Source organism: Zonotrichia albicollis, chromosome 9 (assembly GCF_047830755.1).
Source record: "Zonotrichia albicollis isolate bZonAlb1 chromosome 9, bZonAlb1.hap1, whole genome shotgun sequence".
NCBI classification, from domain to species: domain Eukaryota; kingdom Metazoa; phylum Chordata; class Aves; order Passeriformes; family Passerellidae; genus Zonotrichia; species Zonotrichia albicollis.
This window is the reverse complement of record NC_133827.1, coordinates 41,069,532-41,091,628: the sequence shown is the minus strand read 5'-3', so window position 1 is coordinate 41,091,628 and position 22,097 is coordinate 41,069,532. Positions and strand designations below refer to the sequence as shown.

The following is a 22,097-nucleotide window of genomic DNA, read 5'->3' as shown; positions in this document are numbered from 1 at the left end:
AAACAAAATATATTGTACTGACAACAAATGCAATGAGATAACAGCATCTTGCTTTCTTTTTTTTTTTTTTTTCTCTTTTTTCTTTTTTAAATAACTTAAAATACACTAGAAAAAATATGGTCAATATAAATAATTTTGTTTTCATGGAGAACAAATAGATACAAAGCCCGTCCATACCAAAGTTCACGTAGAAGAGCTTTCCCTCTGTCTTGGCAATAAGCATGAGGGTGAGATGGCGAAATCTGGGATAACAATCACTGACTGCAGGGTACCCCAGGTTAAATAGCTATACGTCTCTCAAATAATAATAATAATAACCAAAAAATCACAAGGTTACGTGAATAGATACACCTTTATGAGATAAAATGTAAATGTTTGACAGTCAACTATCAATTCACAAGTTATAGCCAAAATAAACTTTGTTCGTGTGTATCAACATATTTTACATGTACCCAGTACCTCTTATTGGAAATTGCCGTGGTGTCAAGTAGTGGTTGGGAATTAAATACTCTTTTTTTTTTTTTTTCCTTTTTTTTTTCCCCCATTTACTTTTGCCCTCAGGACAGGAGAGACCCGGCAAAGGGAGGCAAACTCCGCTCTCCTGGCGCTTTCCGCTCCCTTTTATTTCAGAGGTGGGACAGCAAACGACCAACAAAGATTTGAGAGTGGGAGAGGTAGCGCTTGATCTGCCTCTCTCTGCCTGCTTCCCTCCAAGATTAAAGGAGAAAGAACCCAGCCACGTTTGTTTGTTTGCTTTTGTGGTTGTCTCGTTTTTTTTTTCTACTAAAGATGAGGGTGAAGTGCAAGTGAATCAAAGGACTCCATCAATGAAATACAAATACATGCAACCCGGAATGCTGCTGGAGGAAGTATCCCGGACAGTTTCCCATTAGAAATTCGCAGAGAAATCATTGTCTTTTTTTTTCCCCTTTTTTGTTTCTGTTCGTCGTAGTCTTTCTTTCTTTTTTTATTTTCCTTTTTTTTTTTCCTTTTTTTTTTGTCGCTATTCCAGACGTGGTTGTTAAACTCAAGTACCTGATGCAACGTGAAAGGAGGCCCGCCTCTCTTATCAAATTTCTCGTATTAAAGTGAACTTCGCAGAAAAAGGTCAGTTTCAAAACCTGTGAACTTCCCAGCTGCGCGTCCTCTAATTCCTTAAATAAGTATATATCTCCCGTCCGTTTCTCCTCTCCCTCGTTTCTTTTTTCCTTTTATTCTTTTTAACTCTTTTTTTTTCCCCTTTTTTTTTTTTGTGGAAAAAAAAAAATAATAATAAAGCAGCAGCAGCAGCGGCGGCGGCGTTGCGGTCACAGCCCGAGGGCGGCGGCGTGTTTCTTGGCCTTGAGGCGCAGGTCGGCGATGCTGGAGTTCTTGCTGGTGGTCTTGGCGGCGGCGGCCGCGGCCACCACGGAGGCGGCGGAGGCGGACTCGGCCAGGGTGGCGAGCGGGAGCCCGAAGGGCGGCGCGGGGAACATCATGTAGGGGGCGTGGGCCAGGTGCGGGTGCAGGTGATGGTGCGCGTGGGCCACGGCGCTGTCCAGCTGCAGCTGCGCCTGCACCTGCGGGGGACAAAGCGGAGAGGGCGGCCCGTGTCACCCGCGGGGCCGCGCCGCGCCCGCGCCGCGCTCCCGAGCGCACTTGCCTGCTGGAAGGGCATCCTGAGCGCGCCCACGTTCACGTAGGGAGCCACCCGGCAGGCCTCGAACTGCGTGGCGGCGCCGATCAGCACCCCTGGCAAAAGGGGGCACGGCGCGGTCAGGCCCGGGCGGGGCGCGGCCCCGGCCCCCCCCGCGCGTGCCCGCGGCGCGCCCCCGGCCCGCTACCTTTGTGCAGCTGGTTCTCCTGCTTGCGGCACTTGGCCCGGCGGTTCTGGAACCAAACCTGCGGGGAACGGAGCGGGACACGGCGTCAGGGCAGCCCCGGAAAGCCCCGCAACAACAACAACAACCGTAATAATCATTAAAAATGATTGAAAATGGCCCGAACCCCGCAGACAAAGAGCGCGGGTGCGCCCCCCGCCCGGGCAGCCCCCGCTCCGAGAGCAGAAGGGAAAGAGCCCAAAGCCCCCGAAAATGGGCAAACGCAGCGCGCACCCCCAGGGAAATGATTGCCCGAGCCCCGGGCTCCTCTTCCCGCACCAACTCCCAAAAGGCTGGAATCGCCCTCGATACCCGCTGCTGACGGGCGGTAAGGGCCTGAGAAGCTGCGCTCATTAATAAATAAATTCATTAGCTCTGTCTTACAGAAAAACTCAACGACAACAGCGTTTTATGACTTTTTATCGTCTTTTTTTGTGGGGGGGTGGAGGAGAATTGCGGTCCTAAAAGCTTCGCTACAAAGAAGTTTCGAATTTCTCTGTTCACTGGAGTGTAGAGCAGAAGCGGAATAATTATCTCATTATCATAATAATCTAATTTGCTTGCACCGAAGAGGCTGCCCCGTTAGACAAGAACGTACTTTTAATATTGGAAATGGAATCGTTAAAATAAATTCCCAGCCTGAAGTTCTGCTGGCTTTGGGAAAGGAGGGAGGGAAAGGGGGAGAGCCGGTCCTAAAACATCCCCGTTTTAACCCAGGGCTCTGCAGCGCATCCCAGCAGCCGCATCGGCCAAGGAATCCTTTCCCCGCGGCCAGAAAAAAAGAATAAAAAAAGATAAAAATTGCATTTTTTGAGGTCTTACTTTAAGAGACAAATATAAACGGGAATTCCTCCCGCCCTGTCATTTTCTCCAGCCAGGGAAAATCTGCCCAAGAGCTACGCTCGCCCTCAGCCTCCCGTGGAAACAAACGCGCCTTCCGTCATTTACAAATTAGAGCAGATACGAGGCAAAATATTATTGAAAAGCGGTTTTTTACGGGAGGATTTCTAGGGAATGGGTTTAATCTATGTAAATCTCCAAAAGTTATTATGCACCCTGCGATTTGGCATCATGGGAGCGCGGATTATGCGCCGCCGCCGCCTCCTTTGTCGAGCACCTCCCTGCTCCATTTTCCACAGCCAACAACTTTTTGCCTTGGTTTTGTTAGGGTTTGGTGAACGGAAATAAAAAATAAATTTCAAAACCACGAACAAACACAGTTAAAAACCAAGCAACCAAAAACCGAGCAGCCAGGGAAAAAAAAAAAAAGGTAAAAAAAAAAAAAAGAAACCAAAAAATAAAAGGAGGGGGAGAAGAGAGGGAAAATGAAGAGTTTTATTTTTTTATTTCTTTTTCTTTTGTCTTTTTTTTTTTTTTTTTTCCCGTTCAGGCTCTGACAAAAGCTGCTCGTTTTGAGTTTTTCGGTTCCCCGTGCCGGCTCTGCCTCTGTCCTCACAACCTTACACGATGCAGGGAAAGCCCCCAAGGACTGAGCGCATACTCGGGTGCAGATGGTGCCTGCGAGCACAAAGATTGAGGGGGAGTATCTGTTACAGCGATACTTTCCACCAGCTGCAGATGTTCGGGGCCTAAAACTTCTCCATGTGTTCCAGCAAATAATGACCATCATTTTCTCTTCTTTTATTTTCAGAACGGAAATACACCGGAGCAGCTACATTTGTTCTCATTTGAGGGATCTGCCCTTCCTCTCCTCTCCTCGGCTCATCCCGACAGAACTCGCAGGGAGCAGCCCAGGGACCCGTTTGGAAAAACTTTGGGAGGGTGCAAAGCGCAGGTTAAACCCAGAGAAGCCGCGGCTTCCCGGGAGGACAGAAAGCTCAAAATATCTCGGGTTAATCCCAGACTTTCTGTATTCCATAAACCCCAACAAAGCACCTCGCTCAGTTTTCGTGCCGTTTCAACATTTGGGAACTACGAGGCGAAACGGGCTGAAAACGCCTCTATCATTGTTTCACTCGGCGGTGTCTAATTCAGCTCATGCTCGCCACATCCATGACGGGAATCGCTGTCCATGGATGAGCCGGGCAGCGGCCCCGGGAGCGGCTGCCGAGGCGGGGATGGAACGGCGGCGGGGCTGGGATCAACCGCGGCAGAACCGGGGGACACAAACGCCGGGCACGCAAAGCCCTGCGAGGCCGCGGGCACATTTGCGGGGGGAGTTGGGAGCCGGGGAGCTGCGGAGCCGCCTCCGGGCCCTGACACAAGGATGGGGCTCGTCCCCATCGTCCCCCCGGCTCTCCCCGAGCACACGCACCCGCACGGCCCCGGCTACCTGCACCCTGGCCTCGGAGAGCCCCAGCCGCTGGCTCAGCTCCTCCCGCATGAACGCGTCCGGGTAGTGCGTCTCGTCGAAAAGCCTTTCCAGCTCGTTCAGCTGCTCCAGGGTAAAATTCGTCCGGCTCCTCCTCTGCTTGATTTTCGTCTGCCCTTCGTCTTCCATCGCTTTCGCATCCTCCTTGCGCTCCTTCAGCTCTGGGGACACTGGGCACGACACAGCAGTCAGAGCGGCGGGGCCGGGGGCACCGGAGCTGGCCCCGCTCCCGTTCCCGCCGCTCTCGGCGGCCGTGGGGACGCGGGCGGGAGCGCCCCGGGGCCGGGGCAGCCGGGAGCGGGGCCTGTGCGCCCGGGCCGCGCTAGGCCGCTGCCGTGCCGGGCTCCGCCGCCGGCTCCGGTAACGCTGCCGGGGGAACGGGCTCCGCACCGAGCCCTCCCCTCCGGCCCCGCCGCGGCCCCGGGGGATGCGCAGCAACAGGTCCCCGGAGCCTCCGCCGGCCGCCGCGGCCCCTCCGCGCCCCCGGCATCCGCTGCTCTCGGTCAATTCCCGGCCGGAGACGCGCCCCGGGCCGGAGAGCGGGGCCCGCGCCCCGACCCCCGGGGCCGCCCGGCCCGGTCCCGCCGCACCGATCGCCTCATTGCGGGCATCCGACCGGGGATGCTCCGGGCGCTCCGCCGGCCCGAACAAAAGGGCGGCAGCGACCCGCGGGTCCCCGCGGCCACGGGCACGGGCCCGGCCGCTTCCCGCAGCGCCCGGGAGCGGCGGGCGGGCGGCCCCGGTGCCGGCCCCGCGGTGCCGCGCGGAACAGCCGCGGGCGGATCTGCCGAAGGCGCGGGGCGAGCGTGGGCAGCGCGGCCCGGCCCCACGAGAGTCCGCGGAGCCGCGGGGGAACGAACGGGCCCGCGGGGCCGGGCTTTCGTTGGCGGCGCGGCTTCCCGTGGGATGCCGAACGGGAATGGGAACGAGATCGCCTTCGGAGCAAGTTAAATCCGGGTTTAAATATTTTAATCTAAAAACTTCGAGGCCGGCCGCCCATCTCCCGCGGCCGGCAGCGCCCGGGCAGCCGCCCATCACCGCCGGGCGCTGCCTCCCCGCCGGCCCCCCGCGACCGCGGCCGCCCCGCGCGTACCGACCCCGACGGGGGAAGGGGGGACGGGGAACGGGAACGGGGGAAGGGGGAGCCCGCGGTGCCGCCGTTACCGTCGCTGAGCTTGGGGGTGGCCGCCTCGGCCGCTCTCTCGGCGGCGGCGTCGGGCTCCCGCGGCGGGGAGCGCCCGGCCGGCCGCGCCGCGGGGCTGCCCGTGTCCTCCCGGCCCGGCTCCGGTGCCGCCGCCCCGCCGGGCTCCCGCGGGCCGCCGCCGCCGCCGCGCAGGGGCCCGCTCTCCAGCACCTCGCGGTAGGTGATCAGCTCCTTCTTCTCCTTGGCTTTGGGATCAAACGACTTGGAGACGAACGCCGTCAGCTCCTCCATGGCTCAGGGGCGCGCTGCCCCGGCTCCCCGGGCGGGCATCCACGGGGCGGGGAGGCGGCGGCGGCGGCGCCCCGGGCCGTGCCGAGCCGGGCCGGGCCGTGCCGCCCGACGTGCAGGGCTCCCGGGGTCTGATAGCGACGCCGCGATTGAAGTGGCACTATTTATACTTTGCAAAGCCGGCCCCTTGTTCCCGGCGAATTACCTCCCCTCGGAGCTCTGAATGGACCCCTTCCTTCCTCCCTTCCTTCCTCCCGTGCTCGCCGGCCGCCCGCCCGCCGCGGGGCACTGCGGCCACGGCACCGCCCGCCCGCCGCGCGCTGCGCCCTAATTAATTTAATTAGGCGCGGGACCGTGCGCGAGGTCCCGGCTGAGCGCGGAGCGGGGCCGGGGCGGCGGGGGAGTGGCCACGGGACGCGCGGGGGGGGCGGCGGGGACGCGCAGGCTCCGCGCACCGCCCCGCGCGCCTCGGGTCAGCCCCGGGCACGGCCAACCGGGGCGGCCCCGGCCCCGCGGGAGCCGCAAAAGTTCCGCCGTGGGCGCCCCGAGAAGCCGAGGGGACAAATGACAGCGAGGGACATCGCGCTCCTTCCGCGGCCGCGCAGCGAGCGCCCGATAGAGCCGAACGCGCCGATATCGCTGATATTGGGGTCCCTTTGTTTTTTAAAATCCCACCGCGGAGCACTTTTGTCGGCGGAGCTCGCCTCTTTCCCACCTTCGCTAAATTCTAATAAATTATTCAGAATTGTTTAACTCTTGCCTGCGTATCGATTTTTCATTGACCTTTGGGGCGATGACTGCACATAACGGAGCGTTCATTTACCGGGGCAGGGTCGGCACCGGGGGTGGCGGCGGGGTTTATTCCGAGCCGGTCACACGCGACCGTGTCGCGACAGGCAGCGAGTCCCGGTGCCCGCTCGGGAGCCGCTCCCGCGCGGCGATTTCGATCCCCGGGGCAGCGGGCACCGGGGCATTCGGTGTGACGGGCCCGCCGCGGCTGCCGACCGGCCCGGTGACCCTCACCGGCCCCTCCGCCCTGACATTTCGTTTATTCCCACGCGCGTCCCGCCGCTCCCGTGGCGGGGCAGCGCGCGCTCGGGAGCTCGCGTTAAACGAACCAAATTCGGTAGGAAAATCGAATTAAGCGGAGCGATGCGATCGTTCTGTTGCATTTCTGCTCGGTGCCCGGCGGAGGCTCCGCCCGGCCCGGTGGGTCAGGCTCGGTCCGTGCCCACCCGCGCCCGGCGCGCTCCGTCCTGCGGGGCGGCTCTCGGTGCCCACGCCGCGCGTGGAGCGCTGCCCTCCGCCCGCGGGGCGGCTCTCGGTGCCATAAACCCCCGGCCCTCCCTTAACTCTCCGGGACGGAACGAAGCCCGCTCCGTGCCGCTGTGACACGGGGCGGGCGGGACACGGGGCGGGGGGGATACGCTGTGGGTCGCCGTGCCGGGCACGGTGCGGACAGAGCTCCGTGGGCTCAGCACCCCCATGGGCAGCGGGACCCCGACCCCGGGACCACCCACGCTCCCCTCCCGCGCGTCACCCGCGGCGTGTCACGCCGTGCGCCCGTGGGTCCCCGCGTTGGTCGCCATGTCGAGCACTGTACAGACAGCGCTCCGTGGGCTCTGCACGCCCGTGGGCAGCGGGACCCGGTCCCGACCCCGGCCCGACCCCGGCCTGACCCCCGCCCGTCCCGCGTGGGCGCTCGCCAGCGCGCCGCATCGATGGCTCGGCGCTCGCTGCGGCCGCCTAGCCGCGCTCGGCGGTGGATTGGCGCTGCCTGCCCACCGCCCCGGAAGGCGCTGGGCTCGAACCGGGGCTGCGGCGGCTCCGCCAGGTACGGGGAACACGGGGGGCATTGGGGGCACAGGGAGGGACACAGGGACACCGCACCGGCCCCCGAGGGCACGGCAGGGCTGCCGGCGGCCGCTGCAGGGCCGGCTGTGCGCAGCGGCCTCCGGTGCGGGCGGTGCGGGGCACGACCCCGGCGGAGCCCCTATGCGGGTCCCGGCTGTGCTGGGCATCGCCGGTGTGCGCAGGGCTTGGGCCTTGGGAAGGAGTCCCTGGAGCTGCTGGGGACGGGGAGCGGCTCCGGGGGGATCGCGGTGCTCCCGGGCCTGGTCGGGACCGCTCGGGAGCTGCCCCGGTGCGGGTGCCGTGCCCAGACCGGGCCGCTGTCCGGAACGGGCCGCTCTCCCGGAGGGTGTTGTTCCCTGGAGCCCCGCGGCTCCCGGCAGTGCTCCGAGGGCTCTCCGTGTCCTTACGGTGAATTTGCCTTTCTCCGCTGCAGGCGCTCGCTCCCCGGTGGATCAGGAGGCGCTGCCCCGGTGACCGGAGGTGCGAGGATGGGCCAGGCTTTGGATGGAGGGATTGAGCGGGTTGGAGCCGTCTGTGCTGGGAAGAGGAGGAACAGAGAAGGGAGCGGAGCTGGGAAGGGAATGGAGCCCTTGGAGGGGCTGAGGGAGCTGGGAAGGGCTCAGCCTGGAGCAAAGGGGGATCGGGGGATCAGATCAGGGCTGGGAAGGGGCTCAGCCTGGAGAAAAGGGGGATCAGGGTGTCCCTTGTGGCTCTGCACAGCTCCTGACACGAGGGGACAGCCGGGGGGTCAGGCTGTGCTCCCGGAACAGGGACAAGAGGAGAGGGAACAGCGTGTTTTGATTTTTTTAACATTATAAATACAAACCAGGCCAGGGCAGGCAGCGGCCCTGTCCCATGTGTGCATTCCGTGCAGGTCGGGATGGGCCGGCGCTCCTCGGACACGGAGGAGGAGGGCAGGAGCCGCAGGAAGAAGAAGCACCGGCGGCGCTCCTCCTCCAGCAGCTCCTCGGACAGCCGCGCCTACAGCCGCAAAAAGTCGGGCCGGAAATCCAGGTCCAGGTCGCGCTCCCGGGATCTCCCGTCCTGGTCCCACTCCTATGAGAAAAGGTGCATTTGCAGGAGATTTTAGAAACTCATGTTACAGGAGGAAGCTGGAAGGGATTGGATCCCGCGTGTTGGGATTTTATGGCACGGGTTGTTCTGAACCTTAAGGGATGGGAAACTGTTTTCTGTTTGTCAAAATAATACCCCAGACCCACCACCATGACCAGAAATACCCACACCTCCTTCTCCCCAGGGGAATAGGGCAGGGAATGTGCAGGTCTAGAGGGAAATTCTGCTTTAACCCAGGGAAACCCCAGCAGGTAAAACAGCTCTTCCTTTCTTCTGCCAGCAGGGACATGTCCCTCTCTCCCAGGGTGTTCCAAGCTCATCCTTGGGCACTGCCAGGGGTGCAGGGGCAGCCCCAGCTGCTCTGGGAATCCCATCCCAGCCAGGAATTCCCAATTCCCAATCTCCCATCCATCCCAATGGGAGCCATTCCCTGTGTGCTGTCCCTCCATCCCTGTCCCCAGCCCCTCTGCAGCTCTCCTGGAGCCCCTGCAGGCTCTGAGCTCTCCCTGGATCCTTCTCCTCTCCAGGTGAGCCCCCCAGGTGTCCCAGCCTGGCCCCAGCCCTGCAGCAGCTCCCTGCTCCATCCTGGCTGTCTCAGCCTGGCTTGTGCTGCTGAATTCACTGGGAGGAGCAGCTGGAGAACTCTCCTGGTGTGTCCAGGAGGAAATGGAGTGGCTGCAGGCTGGGAAAGAACCTCAGGGGTGCATTCCCAGCCCTTTCTCCTGCTCCTGCTGGGATCTCCATCCTCCCCAGGGCCAGGCCAGGGCACCTTGGATCCCGTTATTCCAGGGATCCCAGGGCATCCCAGCTGCATCCAGGAATGATCCAGGGCTCTGCTTTGGGATCCTGCCTTTGCCCCTGGGGCAGGGCAGATGCTCCTGGCAGGTCAGGCTCTGTCCATGTGGGTTTATCCCTGAGCCCCAGGAATCAAAGGCAGAAGGTTCTGGAATTCCTGTTCCTCATCCAGCAGGAGCATCACATTCCCTTTCCAGGAGCAATAATTCCCTCTTCTTCAGCATTAATTTTTGTATCCTGCCCAGCATTCCAGCTTCTGCTGCCCCTTTGCCTCATGCTGGACCATCCCTGAGCACATCCTGAATTCCATAATAATATAATATAATATAATATAATATAATATAATATAATATAATATAATATAATATAATATAATATAATAATATATATAATATATTATATATATTAAATTATATATATAAAATATATATATTAATATATAATATATTTTAATATATTATAATATATATTAAAATTCAAAAGCTATATTATATCATATCACACATAAAGGTCAAAACCAGAGAATATTGTAATTGTTAATCAGTTAATTACTGGGGAGATGGGGAGGAAGTGTTAATATTTGGATTTTGGGTTAATATATTTTCTTTCACCTTTCTCTTTGGTGTAGAAGAATTTATTCTTGGAATAGACAAAACTGGAAGGGAGGGAAAAAGGAAGAGACCCAATTGAATCCTGATTGGACTCAGGAGGGAACTGCCCTTAAATGAACTCAAGTGAAGTAAATCAACACTGATTAACTGATTACTACTAAGAGTAGTTAAGGGCCCCACCCAAACTTCATTTTTGCCTGGGATGTGAATTTTGGAGGATCAGCTCTTTAGGGCAGCAGCGTCCCTGTGTATGTGAGTTATTTGTTATGGGGGAATATTGGGATTTGAGGTTTCTGGAATCCCCCAAGTCTGTGCATGTTTTCTCAGGAATCCTTGGGGATTTGTCCTTGTTCTTTGGGGTTTTTGGGAGCAGTGCCAGCCTCACCCTGGCTGGGTTTTCTCAGGAATTGTTTGGGGATTTGTCCCTGGTTTTGGGGTTTTTTGAGGCAGTGCTTTGCTTAGCCCTGGCTGTGTTTTCTGAGGACTCCTTGGGGGTTTTTCCCCGTTTTTTGGGGGTTTTGGGAGCAGTGCCAGCCTCACCCCTGGCTGTGTTTTTCAGGAATTGCTTGGGGAGCAGTGTTGTGTGTTCTGAGTAATCCTTGGGGTTTTTTGCTGTTTTGGGTATTTTGGCAGGGTCAGGCTCCCCCAGCTCTGTTTCCTCAGGACTCCTTGGGGTTTTTTGCTGTTTTTGGGTATTTTGGCAGTGCCAGGCTCACCCTGCTCTGTTTCCTCAGAACTCCTTGGGGTTTTTTGCTGTTTTTGGGGTGTTTGGTAGTGCCAGGCTCACCCCAGCTCTGTTTCCTGAGGATTCCTTGGGGTTTTTTACTGTTTTTGGGGTGTTTTGGCAGTGCCATGCTCCCCCTGCTCTGTTTTCTCAGGACTCCTTGGGGTTTTTTTTGCTGTTTTTGGGTATTTTGGCAGTGCCATGCTCTCCCCAGCTCTGTTTCCCGAGGATTCCTTGTGGTTGTTTTGCTGTTTTTGGATATTTTGGCAGGGCCAGGCTCACCCCAGCTCTGTTTCCTGAGGATTCCTTGGGGTTGTTTTTGGGTATTCTGGCAGCACCAGGCTCACCCCTGCTCTGTTTCCTGAGGACTCCTTGGGGTTGTTTTGCTGTTTTGGGTATTTTGGCAGTGCCATGCTCACCCTGCTCTGTTTCCTCAGGACTTCTTGGGGTTGTTTTGCTGTTTTGGGGTTTTTAGCAGTGCCAGGCTCACCCCAGCTCTGTTTCCTCAGGACTCCTTGGGGTTGTTTTGCTGTTTTGGGGTTTTTAGCAGTGCCAGGCTCACCCCAGCTCTGTTTCCTCAGGACTCCTTGGGGTTGTTTTGCTGTTTTTGGGTATTCTGGCAGCACCAGGCTCACCCCTGCTCTGTTTCCTGAGGATTCCTTGGGGTTGTTTTGCTGTTTTGGGTATTCTGGCAGTGCCAGGCTCACCCCAGCTCTGTTTCATGAGGATTCCTTGGGGTTGTTTTGCTGTTTTTGGATATTCTGGCAGTGCCAGGCTCCCCCAGCTCTGTTTCCTCAGGACTCCTTGGGGTTTTTTGCTCTTTTGGGTTTTTAGCAGTGCCATGCTCCCCCTGCTCTGTTTCCTGAGGACTCCTTGGGGTTTTTTTGCTGTTTTTGGGGTGTTTGGCAGTGCCAGGCTCCCCCTGCTCTGTTTCCTGAGGATTCCTTGGGGTTTTTTTGCTGTTTTGGATATTCTGGCAGTGCCATGCTCCCCCTGCTCTGTTTCCTGAGGATTCCTTGGGGTTGTTTTGCTGTTTTTGGGTATTCTGGCAGTGCCAGGCTCACCCAGCTCTGTTTCCTGAGGATTCCTTGGGGTTTTTTGCTCTTTTGGGTTTTTAGCAGTGCCAGGCTCACCCCTGCTCTGTTTCCTCAGGACTCCTTGGGGTTGTTTTGCTGTTTTGGATATTTTGGCAGTGCAGGCTCACCCCAGCTCTGTTTCCTGAGGATTCCTTGGGGGTGTTTTGGGGTTTTTAGCAGTGCCAGGCTCACCCCAGCTCTGTTGCAGGCGCAGGCACCGATCCAGCAGCAGCTCCTCCTACGGCTCCAGGAGGAAGCGCAGCCGCTCCCGGGGCAGAGGCAAATCCTACAGATCCCAAAGGTCCAGGTCAAAGAGCAGGACCAGGAGGTAAGAGTGACCCTAGGAGAAAACAGCAGTGGTGTTTGACTGCAAAAACATTCCTGGGAAATCCTGCCAGAATTCCTGGGCTTGGGGTAAATGGGAATAACGGCTGCAGTGATGGTTCACACCACACATCCCTGGAATTCCTCATTTGGAATATACATACAGTGCTTCCCACTCTGTGAATTTTTCAGTTACCCTGGTGGAACACTTTTGAAGATAAAATATTTATTTTGCATTTGATTCAAGCAAAAACACCCCATAAATAGGGTCTTGTGTTGTCATACAATTATTTGGAAATGTCTAGTTTTTGGTTTTTTTTTTCCTTTGGTTCCTGCTTTCCATAATTCCCACACATAACACTGGCTCCCTGCAGTTCAGAATAAACTGGTTTTCTCACCTGTGTTCCTCTCAGAAAAGGATGAGTCTTTAGTTATGCAATCTTTTATTAATATTTAAGGGTGTCTGCAGTGAAAATTTGCGTGCATTGGTTTGTGACGAACAAATATTTCACAATTTAAATATTTAAATCTTATCCAGAAGTTGGAAAAGGTATTATAAAATCTACTTTTCTTCTTTAATTAAAAGATGCTCAGGTTATGTTTGTGTGTATTTTTCAATTAAGAGGTTTAACTGAAGTTTATCCTGGCTACCAGGTTTCCCATTAGCATTTTCTATTGATTTGAAATTAATTATTGAGTGGATCAGGCAGATCAAAGCTGTTTGGGTCCCTATTTAAAATCTTCAGCCAGGTGATTTTGTGGGCCTGCACTAAGAATTTGTTAAACCTTTGGTTTCCATGTCCAAACCAGGAGAGCTGTTGCCTGTAAATGTTGAAAGATGTGAATATTCCCCTTTCTCCATGGCTTATTCCCAGCTGTTCACTGGAGGAGCTGCTTGGACCCTTTATTGCTGCAGTGCCTTTGTAGTAGAAATTTGATTATTTAGAGTCAGAAATAAATTTAGAAATTAAACTGCCTGACCTTTCTTAGAGCATCCTCCCCATCAGAGCTGTTCAGCTATTTTTCTGGATTTCCACTTTTTTTGCTAAGAAAATCAGTTTGAGCCCACAGAAATGTCAGAGGAATGAGGTGAAAGGGAAGAGTTTTCACATATTCAGTGTTAGGAAATGTGATAAACTGATTTAAAATATTTTTATTATAATAAAACAATATATAATAAATTACAGACCTCATTAGCTAGGGCTTAATGGTCATACAATAATATATAATAAATACAAATTGCAGCTCTCAGTAGCTGTGGTTTAGTGGTCATGTTTCCAAGGGGTTTGATTTTAATCATGGTTACAATATATAGAAATTAGGCACCTGAACTTGAAAAACCTGGCTACTGCTGGGAAATATTTGGTGTTAAATAGTTGATGTATCAGATATTTGATGTATCAGGTATTTTATATATTAAATATTTGGTTTATCAAACATTTCATGTGCAGAGTGTGCAGCACCAGAGGGGTAGAGCTGCACATTCCTTTAAATGCTGGTTCTGTTCACACCCACAGAGGGGAAATATTGCTAAATAACATCCCAAATGATCCCACAGGAGCCCAAAAGCTTAAAGTTAAACCCAACAGGACCCAACCTATCCTTTATTGTAATTTTTTCTGAGTCTGCTGTAGTGTGGCACTGAGCAGCTCTGCATTAATCTGATTTTGGGGAGTTAAATCTTGGTTTAGCACAAAGCTGCTACTCCAGGCCTGTGCTTGCCCTGCTTGTCAGTGATGCCAAATAATCCCTTTTCTGCCTCAAAATCACTCAACCCAGGGGCTCTCCAGCTTTCCAAGGAGTTCAGGATTCCTCAGGCTGGAAATGAGATTGTGGGGGAGAGGGAATGTGATGGAGGGATAGAAAAAATAAACCTAAAAATACAAATGGTGGGAAAAGGTGGTTCAGGACTGAGGGTTCCCCATCTCTGCCCCACCTGGTGCAGGTTTGTCCTGGAAAATGTGTGTGTTTCTAGTGCTGGCATGGAATTCTCATGAATTCCAATTTTTATTTGTTCAGGGCGGCACAACTTCTTTTCCTATGGCTTTTCAAGGCAAATCCTGAAGAAACCACTTGTAAATAATTAATAAATAATGAATGAAAGGTTCCAGAGGAGCTCAGGCAGCCCCTGTGTTCCTGTGTGAGGAATGGGTTATCCAGGGGATAAAAAAGGGAGGAAAAGCTGTTCCCACCTGGAAAGGGGAGATCAGCCCTGGTTTGTACCCTCTGCTGCACCCCCAGAGGATTATCCCCTTTAGGAACCCAGAAAAACCAAATTTGTACATTTTATTTTATTTATTAGGAGTCTGCCTCTAGAAAATCACCTTCCTGTTGGAAGTTAATGTCTTTTTTGTGGTCTCTTTAAATGCCTGGAGTTGGTTTTGGTATAAATCATGCAGGTGGCACAGATTCTGTGCCCTGTAACATCTTTTCTCCTCACAATCTTCTTTGAATTTGTTTTTCAAGGTACTGAAGGTGGTGTTAAAAGTAATGTGTTTTTTAATAACTTCTCTAACACAGGTGTTTTATTTGAGCAGGTGATTTACAGATCCCCAGCACTGAGATAGATCAAGTTTTACTTTGAAAAGTTGGATTTTTATAGTGCTGTGTGTAAGATATTTTAAATAGGTGTTGTTTGCAACCTAAACTGATTTCTTGTACTTTAATTGGAGAAGAAAACTTGTGCATATTGTGGTTATTTTATTTCAGATGCATTTTTAGGGTGGAAAAAGTGAGGATTCCCAATATTGCTTGTACTTTTTTTAAGAACGTAAGAAAACTTGTGCATATTATAATTATCCTATTTTAGATGCATTTTTAGAGTTAAAAAAGTGGAGCTTCCTAATAACAGTTGTGTTTTATTGGAGAAAATAAGAAAATTTGTGTGTGTTGGCTGTTTTATTTTGGATGCAGTTTTTTAGGGTGAAAAAAGTGGAGCTTCCCAATAGTGGTTGTGTTTTATTTGAGAAGATAAGAAAACTTGTGCATATTATAATTATCCTGTTTTAGATGCATTTTTAAAGTCAGAAAAGTGGAGCTTCCCAATAGTGGTTGTGTTTTATTTGAGAAGATAAGAAAACTTGTGCATATTATAATTATCCTGTTTTAGATGCATTTTTAAAGTCAGAAAAGTGGAGCTTCCCAATAGTGGTTGTGTTTTATTTGAGAAGATAAGAAAACTTGTGCATATTATAATTATCCTGTTTTAGATGCATTTTTAAAGTCAGAAAAGTGGAGCTTCCCAATAGTGGTTGTGTTTTATTTGAGAAGATAAGAAAACTTGTGCATATTATAATTATCCTGTTTTAGATGCATTTTTAAAGTCAGAAAAGTGGAGCTTCCCAGTAATGCTATAAATTCCAAGCTGTCCTACAGTGAGGGAGTACAATGCAAATACGACTTAATAAGATCACAAACTGAATTTCAGCAGAAACAACCAAGATTTACATTAAATTAGGAATTTTAAAACCGATTTAGTTTGTTTTACTGAGCATTTGCTTAATAACATTTCGCCTCCTCACAATCTTTTTAAAGCCAATAATTCGCCTGCGAAGCGCGGGCACATCCTCCCGTGGAAAAATTGGAAGCAACAGCTCCCTCTCTGCAGCCAGGCATCCAGAGCTGGGAAAGAATATTTCAGCTGCACAGAATTTAATAAATCATCCCATTTCCTAATTTGATCATATTAGATGCTGATGTGGAAGGAGCATTTCAAATAGCAGCTCCTCATTAATATACATCAGGCTGGGGAATAGCAGGGAATGCTTATGGAGGGATGTCACAGTTCCTGTTCCGTAGTTTACTAAGTGGAACAGGTTGATGTGATCCTGGGTGTTATTTGTCACTGTCTTGCTAAAATGGTTTGGGTCGAGTTATGGAGTCCAGGCAGACGGGGCTGATAAATCAAAAGTGGATTGAGTGGACAGCAGGCAGTGATTGATACCGTGACAGGATATGAGGAAAGGAATCTTGATAGGAGCATGCCCCATATTGAATATGAGAAGGAAAATGGCCCTGGAGTATGGATATTATTCAAGGAAATGAGAATAATAATATCATCTTGAAATTATTGCTGGGTGAAGATTAGGGGAGTTCTTATTAGAATATTCTGCTGCAGGATTCTGGGCTGGATGGAGCCCTGGGAATACTGGGAGGGTTTCCACTGGGATTGTTCTGCCAGTTAATCACACAGAAAATACTCTGCAGCAGAACTTGCTGCACAAATCTTCTCATTCACGGAGCTTTAAATAGAATTAACCAAAAATGTTGACCTTTATTCCCCTGATTTCAGCCAATCCTGGCACTGCCTGTGAATATGCAAGTTTGCTTTATTGTCTGCCAAATGGCTTTGGCTTCTCCCATTATGTTAAACTGCAAACTGCTGCCTTGAAATATCTTTAATGCACTTCAACTTAAAAATCCACACATTTGTGGATCTGTACACGTTGAAGAAGAAAAAAAGATGATATGGGAAGTAATCCTGCCTGGAGAGCTGATCCTTGGCAGTGTGGCTGAAGGTGTTGGATCAGGTTTTACCTCTTGTTTCTTTGCCATTCCCGCAGTGTGATTATTTCATGTGCAGGTTATTGCAGCCAGGGCAGGGGAGCAAACCCCAAACCTTTGGCACAGCTCTGGCTTTGGGGGTGCAGAAGCAGCTGCCCCCATCCCAGCAGTGAGAGCTGGAATTATTAACCTGGCCTCAGCCTGGCACAGCTCTCATTTGTGCTATTTAAACCCAGAGTCCTCAATGCAGTGGGAAAAGAGTCATTAAATAAATACCTGATAGTAAAACCCCACTGATTGTGGGGTTTTGGGGTCTTTGAGAGTTTCCCTTATAATCCCTTCTTAAAAAAAAATTGCTGTTATATATTTTATTGAAGGGTTGGTACTGCACAGTTTGTAAGACTTTTTAAAGATTGTATCACTGAATGCTTTTGTATTTGTGGTGCTGGTACCTGTCTCAGTTAATCTCCTTTTTTCCATGCAATTATCTTAGTGTGGGATTGAAATGCTGGAGTCTTTCCACATTAAAACCTGGCCCATCAGGCCTCAGAGCTGATAAGAACTGGTGGATCAAGACACGATTTGTAGTAATTTTGTGTCTGTCTGTCCTGCTCAGCACATGCTGGTGGAGAGCTTTTCACGGATTACAGAGCAGGGGCTTCGTTATGAGAACTTGAGGAGGGATTTCCTCAAACAGCACTGGCCTAAAAGGAAAAGAAAGCTTGGTAGGAGAGAGGAAATTAAAGGGGATGGATGTTTTGAGTGGACAGCAGATAAATAAAGAGCAAAATTGTGATGGAGAGTTTATGGAGGAACAGAGGGATGTAGAGGAGGGAAAATTGTGATGGAGAGTTTATGGAGGAACAGAAGGATGTAGAGGAGGGATTGGTTAAAAAAAAAAGGAAAAAAAAGAATGGAATGTCTCCAGTGGTGGGCAAAGATCCACTGTGGTGGTGTGGAGTTAGCAGGTTGGTTTTTAGGGGTGCTGGGCTGTGAATTTGAGGGTGCTGCAGGTGGGAGCAGAGGTGTGGCTGTGGCCCTGGGCACTGGCACAGCTGATTTGAAATTCCTAGCCATTCCATGCTTCTGTAATTTTATTCTTGTGATTAATTTTTAGGATTGCTTAATTTTTTGCCTGGTTGTGGCCACTGGAGTTACCATTCCTTTCAAGTATTGATCTGCAGCCTGGGATATTTTTTTCCCCTGTCCTTGCTCCTCAAGTTAACTCACTCAGGTGCAATTATGTGAGGAATCAGTGTAAATATTACATGTTCTCTCTTTTTACTGCTGGGAAAGTTTTAAGCCTTTGGTCCATTAGCAAATAGATTTAATGAAGATATTGCAGCATTTCTTTCATGAAACTTCAAATAAAAGCTTGGGGCAGGAGGGTGGAATTGACATTACTGAGTGTGATCCTGCTGATGGTAATGTCAGCTCTTGTTTGTTTTTCCCCCAGTAACTCCAACCCTGCAGTTTTTATTTAGGATCTTGTTGCATTCCAGGTTGTATCAGCGCCAGTCTCTAAAAATATCCTTTTCTTTTGTTGCAATAAGTGACTTTTTCAAGAGGATTGATCAGTTTGTGTCCATGGCTGTGCAGGAGAGGCCCAGAGGTGGAGCAGGAGCAGAGAGGATATCCTGGAGCAGCAGCACTGCTGAGCTCATTGCCCACCCTTAATTGACCACTTTGGGAAATTAAACTTCACAAGGCAACGCCGAGGGCCCTCCAGTTATCAATGAAGGCACAGAGCTGCGAGTGACAGCTGCTTTGATGCTTTCCATTGGTATAAAACCAGAAAAAGGAGCCTCAAAAAGGCTCTGAATGCAGAAGTGCTGTTCATTGGAGCTCAGGCTCGAGTCTGGATGCAGGGAAAGTGGGGTTTGTGCAGCCCAGGTGTTGGGTACACAAAATGTGTTTAAAGCAGAGCTCATCATTGCTCCAGGATATCTCACTGCTCCCTTTGCAAAAAGGGGTCTTTGCAGGTTGTTGGGGTTTTTTAGTGCTTCAGTTTTCTGTTTGGAAAAGGAACTCCCCTCAGTCAGGAATTGCTTTTTGATTTCAGTGTGTCTGTGTCTACATTCTAAACCACTACATATTTTAATTTTTTTTTAAATTCTCTTTTTCTTCTGCTACCAAAGCTCTGGCCATGAAACAGAATCTGTTTTTTCTTTGCTGCAGAGCTCGAGTTTCTCGAGGCAGCCCTGCACAAGCAGATGTCTTGAGGATGCCCTGGTAATCCAAAACCCTCTTTGCTCTGTACATTGTTGCTCTTTCCAGGGTTCATTTCTGGGAGTGATTTTTCCCCACTGTAAAACACAAAATAATAGAATTTAGTAGTAAAAATTTACCCTTTATTCCCATCTTTCACTCTTTCTAATTCTGATAATGTATAGCAGGAACAGAATCTGGTTAAAATGGTGAAGGCAAAAAAAGTGGATTTCTGCCAAAAAAGTGATATGGAGAGGTTATGTTGGGTGTGGAGTGATAGAGCAGGGGGGCATGAATTCCCAGTGCCAGAGGGCAGGGCTGGGATGGGATTTTGGGAGGGGCTGGGATGGGATTTTGGGAGGGGCTGGGTTGGGATTTTGGGAGGGGCTGGGTTGGGATTTTGGGAGGGGCTGGGATGGGATTTTGGGAGGGAATTGTTCCCTGGGATTTTGGGAAGGGCTGGGATGGGATTTTGGGAAGGACTGGGATGGGATTTTGGGAAGGGACTGGGATGGGATTTTGGGAAGGGACTGGGATGGGATTTTGGGAAGGGACTGGATGGGATTTTGGGAGGGACTGGATGGGATTTTTGGGAAGGGCTGGGATGGGATTTTGGGAGGGAATTGTTCCCTGGGATTTTGGGAAGGACTGGGACGGGATTTTGGGAAGGACTGGATGGGATTTTGGGAAGGAATTGTTCCCTGGGGTTTTGGAAGGGACTGGATGGGATTTTGGGAAGGGACTGGATGGGATTTTGGGAAGGGACTGGATGGGATTTTGGGAAGGGACTGGATGGGATTTTGGGAAGGGACTGGATGGGATTTTGGGAAGGGACTGGATGGGATTTTGGGAGGGAATTGTTCCCTGGGATTTTGGGAGGGGCTGGGATGGGATTTTGGGAAGGACTGGGATGGGATTTTGGGAAGGGCTGGGATGGGATTTTGGGAGGGGCTGGGATGGGATTTTGGGAAGGGCTGGGATGGGATTTTGGGAAGGGCAGGGATGGGATTTTGGGAAGGGCAGGGATGGGATTTTGGGAAGGAATTGTTCCCTGGGATTTTGGGAAGGGCTGGGATGGGATTTTGGGAAGGACTGGGATGGGATTTTGGGAAGGGCTGGGATGGGATTTTGGGAAGGAATTGTTCCCTGGCAGGGTGGGAAGGACTGGATGGGATTTTGGGAGGTACTGGATGGGATTTTGGGAAGGAATTGTTCCCTGGGAGGGTGGGAAGGGCTGGGTTGGGATTTTGGGAAGGGACTGGGATGGGATTTTGGGAAGGGCTGGGATGGGATTTTGGGAAGGGCTGGATGGGATTTTGGGAGGGAATTGTTCCCTGGCAGGGTGGGAAGGGCTGGGTTGGGATTTTGGGAAGGGCTGGGATGGGATTTTGGGAAGGACTGGATGGAATTTTGGGAAGGGCTGGGATGGGATTTTGGGAGGGAATTGTTCCCTGGCAGGGTGGGAAGGGCTGGCACAGATTCCCAGAGCAGCGGGGGCTGCCCTGCATCTGGTGTTCTAGGAAAAAAGGTTCCCAAAAAAAATGGGATAATTGCAGGCATGTGCAGAGCTTTTGTCCTTTTGCTGTATTAAAATAGAGTATGAACAATTGTCTGAACAAAATATTTAATGTTAAATACGTGGTGAGGGTAAGAAAAAGATGGGAAAACTTGAATTTGTTGTTGCACAGTGTAGCTGAAGACAGGTGCATTAGATATATAATGTACGTTTAAACAACTGAAATCTAGAAAGATATGGGAATTTAGTATCTATACCATAATTATAACTGTAATTATAATTACTAAGCTAAAATATTTTTATTGTACTCTTGTAGAATTTTATTTTGAGTCAGAGTTTTCTGCAAAATTCTTACATGCAAAGCCCCAAAATCCTGGGAAATTAAATGGGGAATTTAATACTTTATCCATAGGTGTTATTGTAAGAGATTCTCCAGTTGTGTTTTTTATTGGATCATATCCATATCTCTTAGGAAGGCAACCTCTCAATGAATTTAAAGGGTCAGCTCAAATAACTGATGTAAATTGTGGTTGTAATTCTGTGCCATGGATTTATATCCTAGAAATGAAGGCAAGGCCAGCAGTATGGGTTTATTATGTAATTCTGTATAAACTCTTAGGTATCTATTTTTCTTCCATGGTTTTTGTTTCTCCTCTATGGAAACATGGAGGGATAAACTGAATTGTGATAGAATTTAAATTAATCTGTGGCACAGCACTGAAAATCTGTTCCCAGTCTATATCAAAAAGAGATGCTAAAAGTTTTCCTGTTAAAGCTCTGAGCTTCTTGATTGGAGAATGGGTGGGAAAAAAAGCAAAGCCTTTTCCCATTTTTCTCCTATATAGTCTTCTTGAAGTTCTTCCAAATTAGATTTTAAATGCCAATTAGGAGGTTGAATATACTAAAATAAAAGCAAATACAACCAAAATGGCCTCACCTTATGGCTAGTTAGGCTTTTTCTCTCAAAAGCAGAACCTTTGCTCTGAGCATGGCTTTGAGAAAGATATTCAGCTTAATGAACACATTAATTAGAACCATAACTATTTATAAGATAATTAGAAACGAAGCACGGTAAACTGGGCTTTTCCTGCAATTAATGGAGGATTAATTACTGGAGGTAATGAAGTGGATTTTTAAATGCATTAAGGTGAAGTACAGAGATGTGCAAGGCTTTGTGATAGTTGCATAATTATTCCAGGCTGTTTGAGCAGAGCTCCTATGAGCTCGCTAATAAGCATCATTGCATCATTATGTATGCACTTAAAAAGACTTACCACCAAAATGACTGCCTAATTATTTCTAATTGGCAGGACTCTGTGTAGTCATTGAGCTGTTTGTAGCCATTTTAAGGTTCATTTAACTATCCTTGGGGCCATGTGATAGATGGAAAAAAGCTCCTGCTCCGCGCTGGCCTTGGCTGGCGCCGCTAATCAGTTTTGGTGGGCTCCAGTTTGAAATGCATTTGCTCCTGCAGAGGTCAAAACCTGAAGTAGTCCAAGCAAAGTTTGGCTTTTTGAAGCCACTTGACTGTGTTCATTAGCAATTAGTAAAATAATTGTGGCTGTGGCTGTGTTTGGATTTCTGTGGGGCCGGGTGCGCTTTCATCGCAGGCCCTTCTCACGGCACATTGGCTTCCCAGGAACCCAAACCTTCTCCCTGAGCCCCTCAGCAGCCTCAGTGCTGTGCCATGTGTCAGCTGCAGCACCTTTCTTCAGCCATTTGTTCCTGACCCCGCTCCCAGCGTTTCACCAGCAGCAGCTCCTGGTTCCCAGTGGGATTTGTGCCCTGG

The 22,097-nt window shown here is 50.6% G+C and overlaps 2 protein-coding genes across 2 annotated transcripts in view; one reads left to right on the top strand and one right to left on the bottom strand.

The window, feature by feature from the left end:
- Nucleotides 1-712: 712 nt before the first annotated feature.
- SHOX2 (SHOX homeobox 2) lies at nucleotides 713-6,283 on the bottom strand. The gene is made up of 5 exons (XM_074547539.1): nucleotides 5,356-6,283; nucleotides 4,153-4,361; nucleotides 1,824-1,881; nucleotides 1,643-1,731; nucleotides 713-1,559 (listed from the first exon to the last, which is right to left on the bottom strand). Exons 1-5 carry the CDS (start codon nucleotides 5,624-5,626, stop codon nucleotides 1,308-1,310), a joined length of 879 nt encoding a protein of 292 aa, XP_074403640.1. The 5' UTR covers nucleotides 5,627-6,283; the 3' UTR covers nucleotides 713-1,307.
- A 1,105-nt stretch (nucleotides 6,284-7,388) lies between these two features.
- The window catches only part of RSRC1 (arginine and serine rich coiled-coil 1), a 106,253-nt gene continuing 91,544 nt past the window's right edge, over nucleotides 7,389-22,097 (top strand). Inside the window, exons 1-3 of the mRNA XM_074547538.1 lie at nucleotides 7,389-7,457; nucleotides 8,352-8,545; nucleotides 11,966-12,085. Coding sequence (XP_074403639.1) covers nucleotides 8,358-8,545; nucleotides 11,966-12,085 — 308 coding nt within the window. The 5' untranslated portion in view covers nucleotides 7,389-7,457; nucleotides 8,352-8,357. The remainder of the gene's footprint in view (nucleotides 7,458-8,351; nucleotides 8,546-11,965; nucleotides 12,086-22,097) is intronic.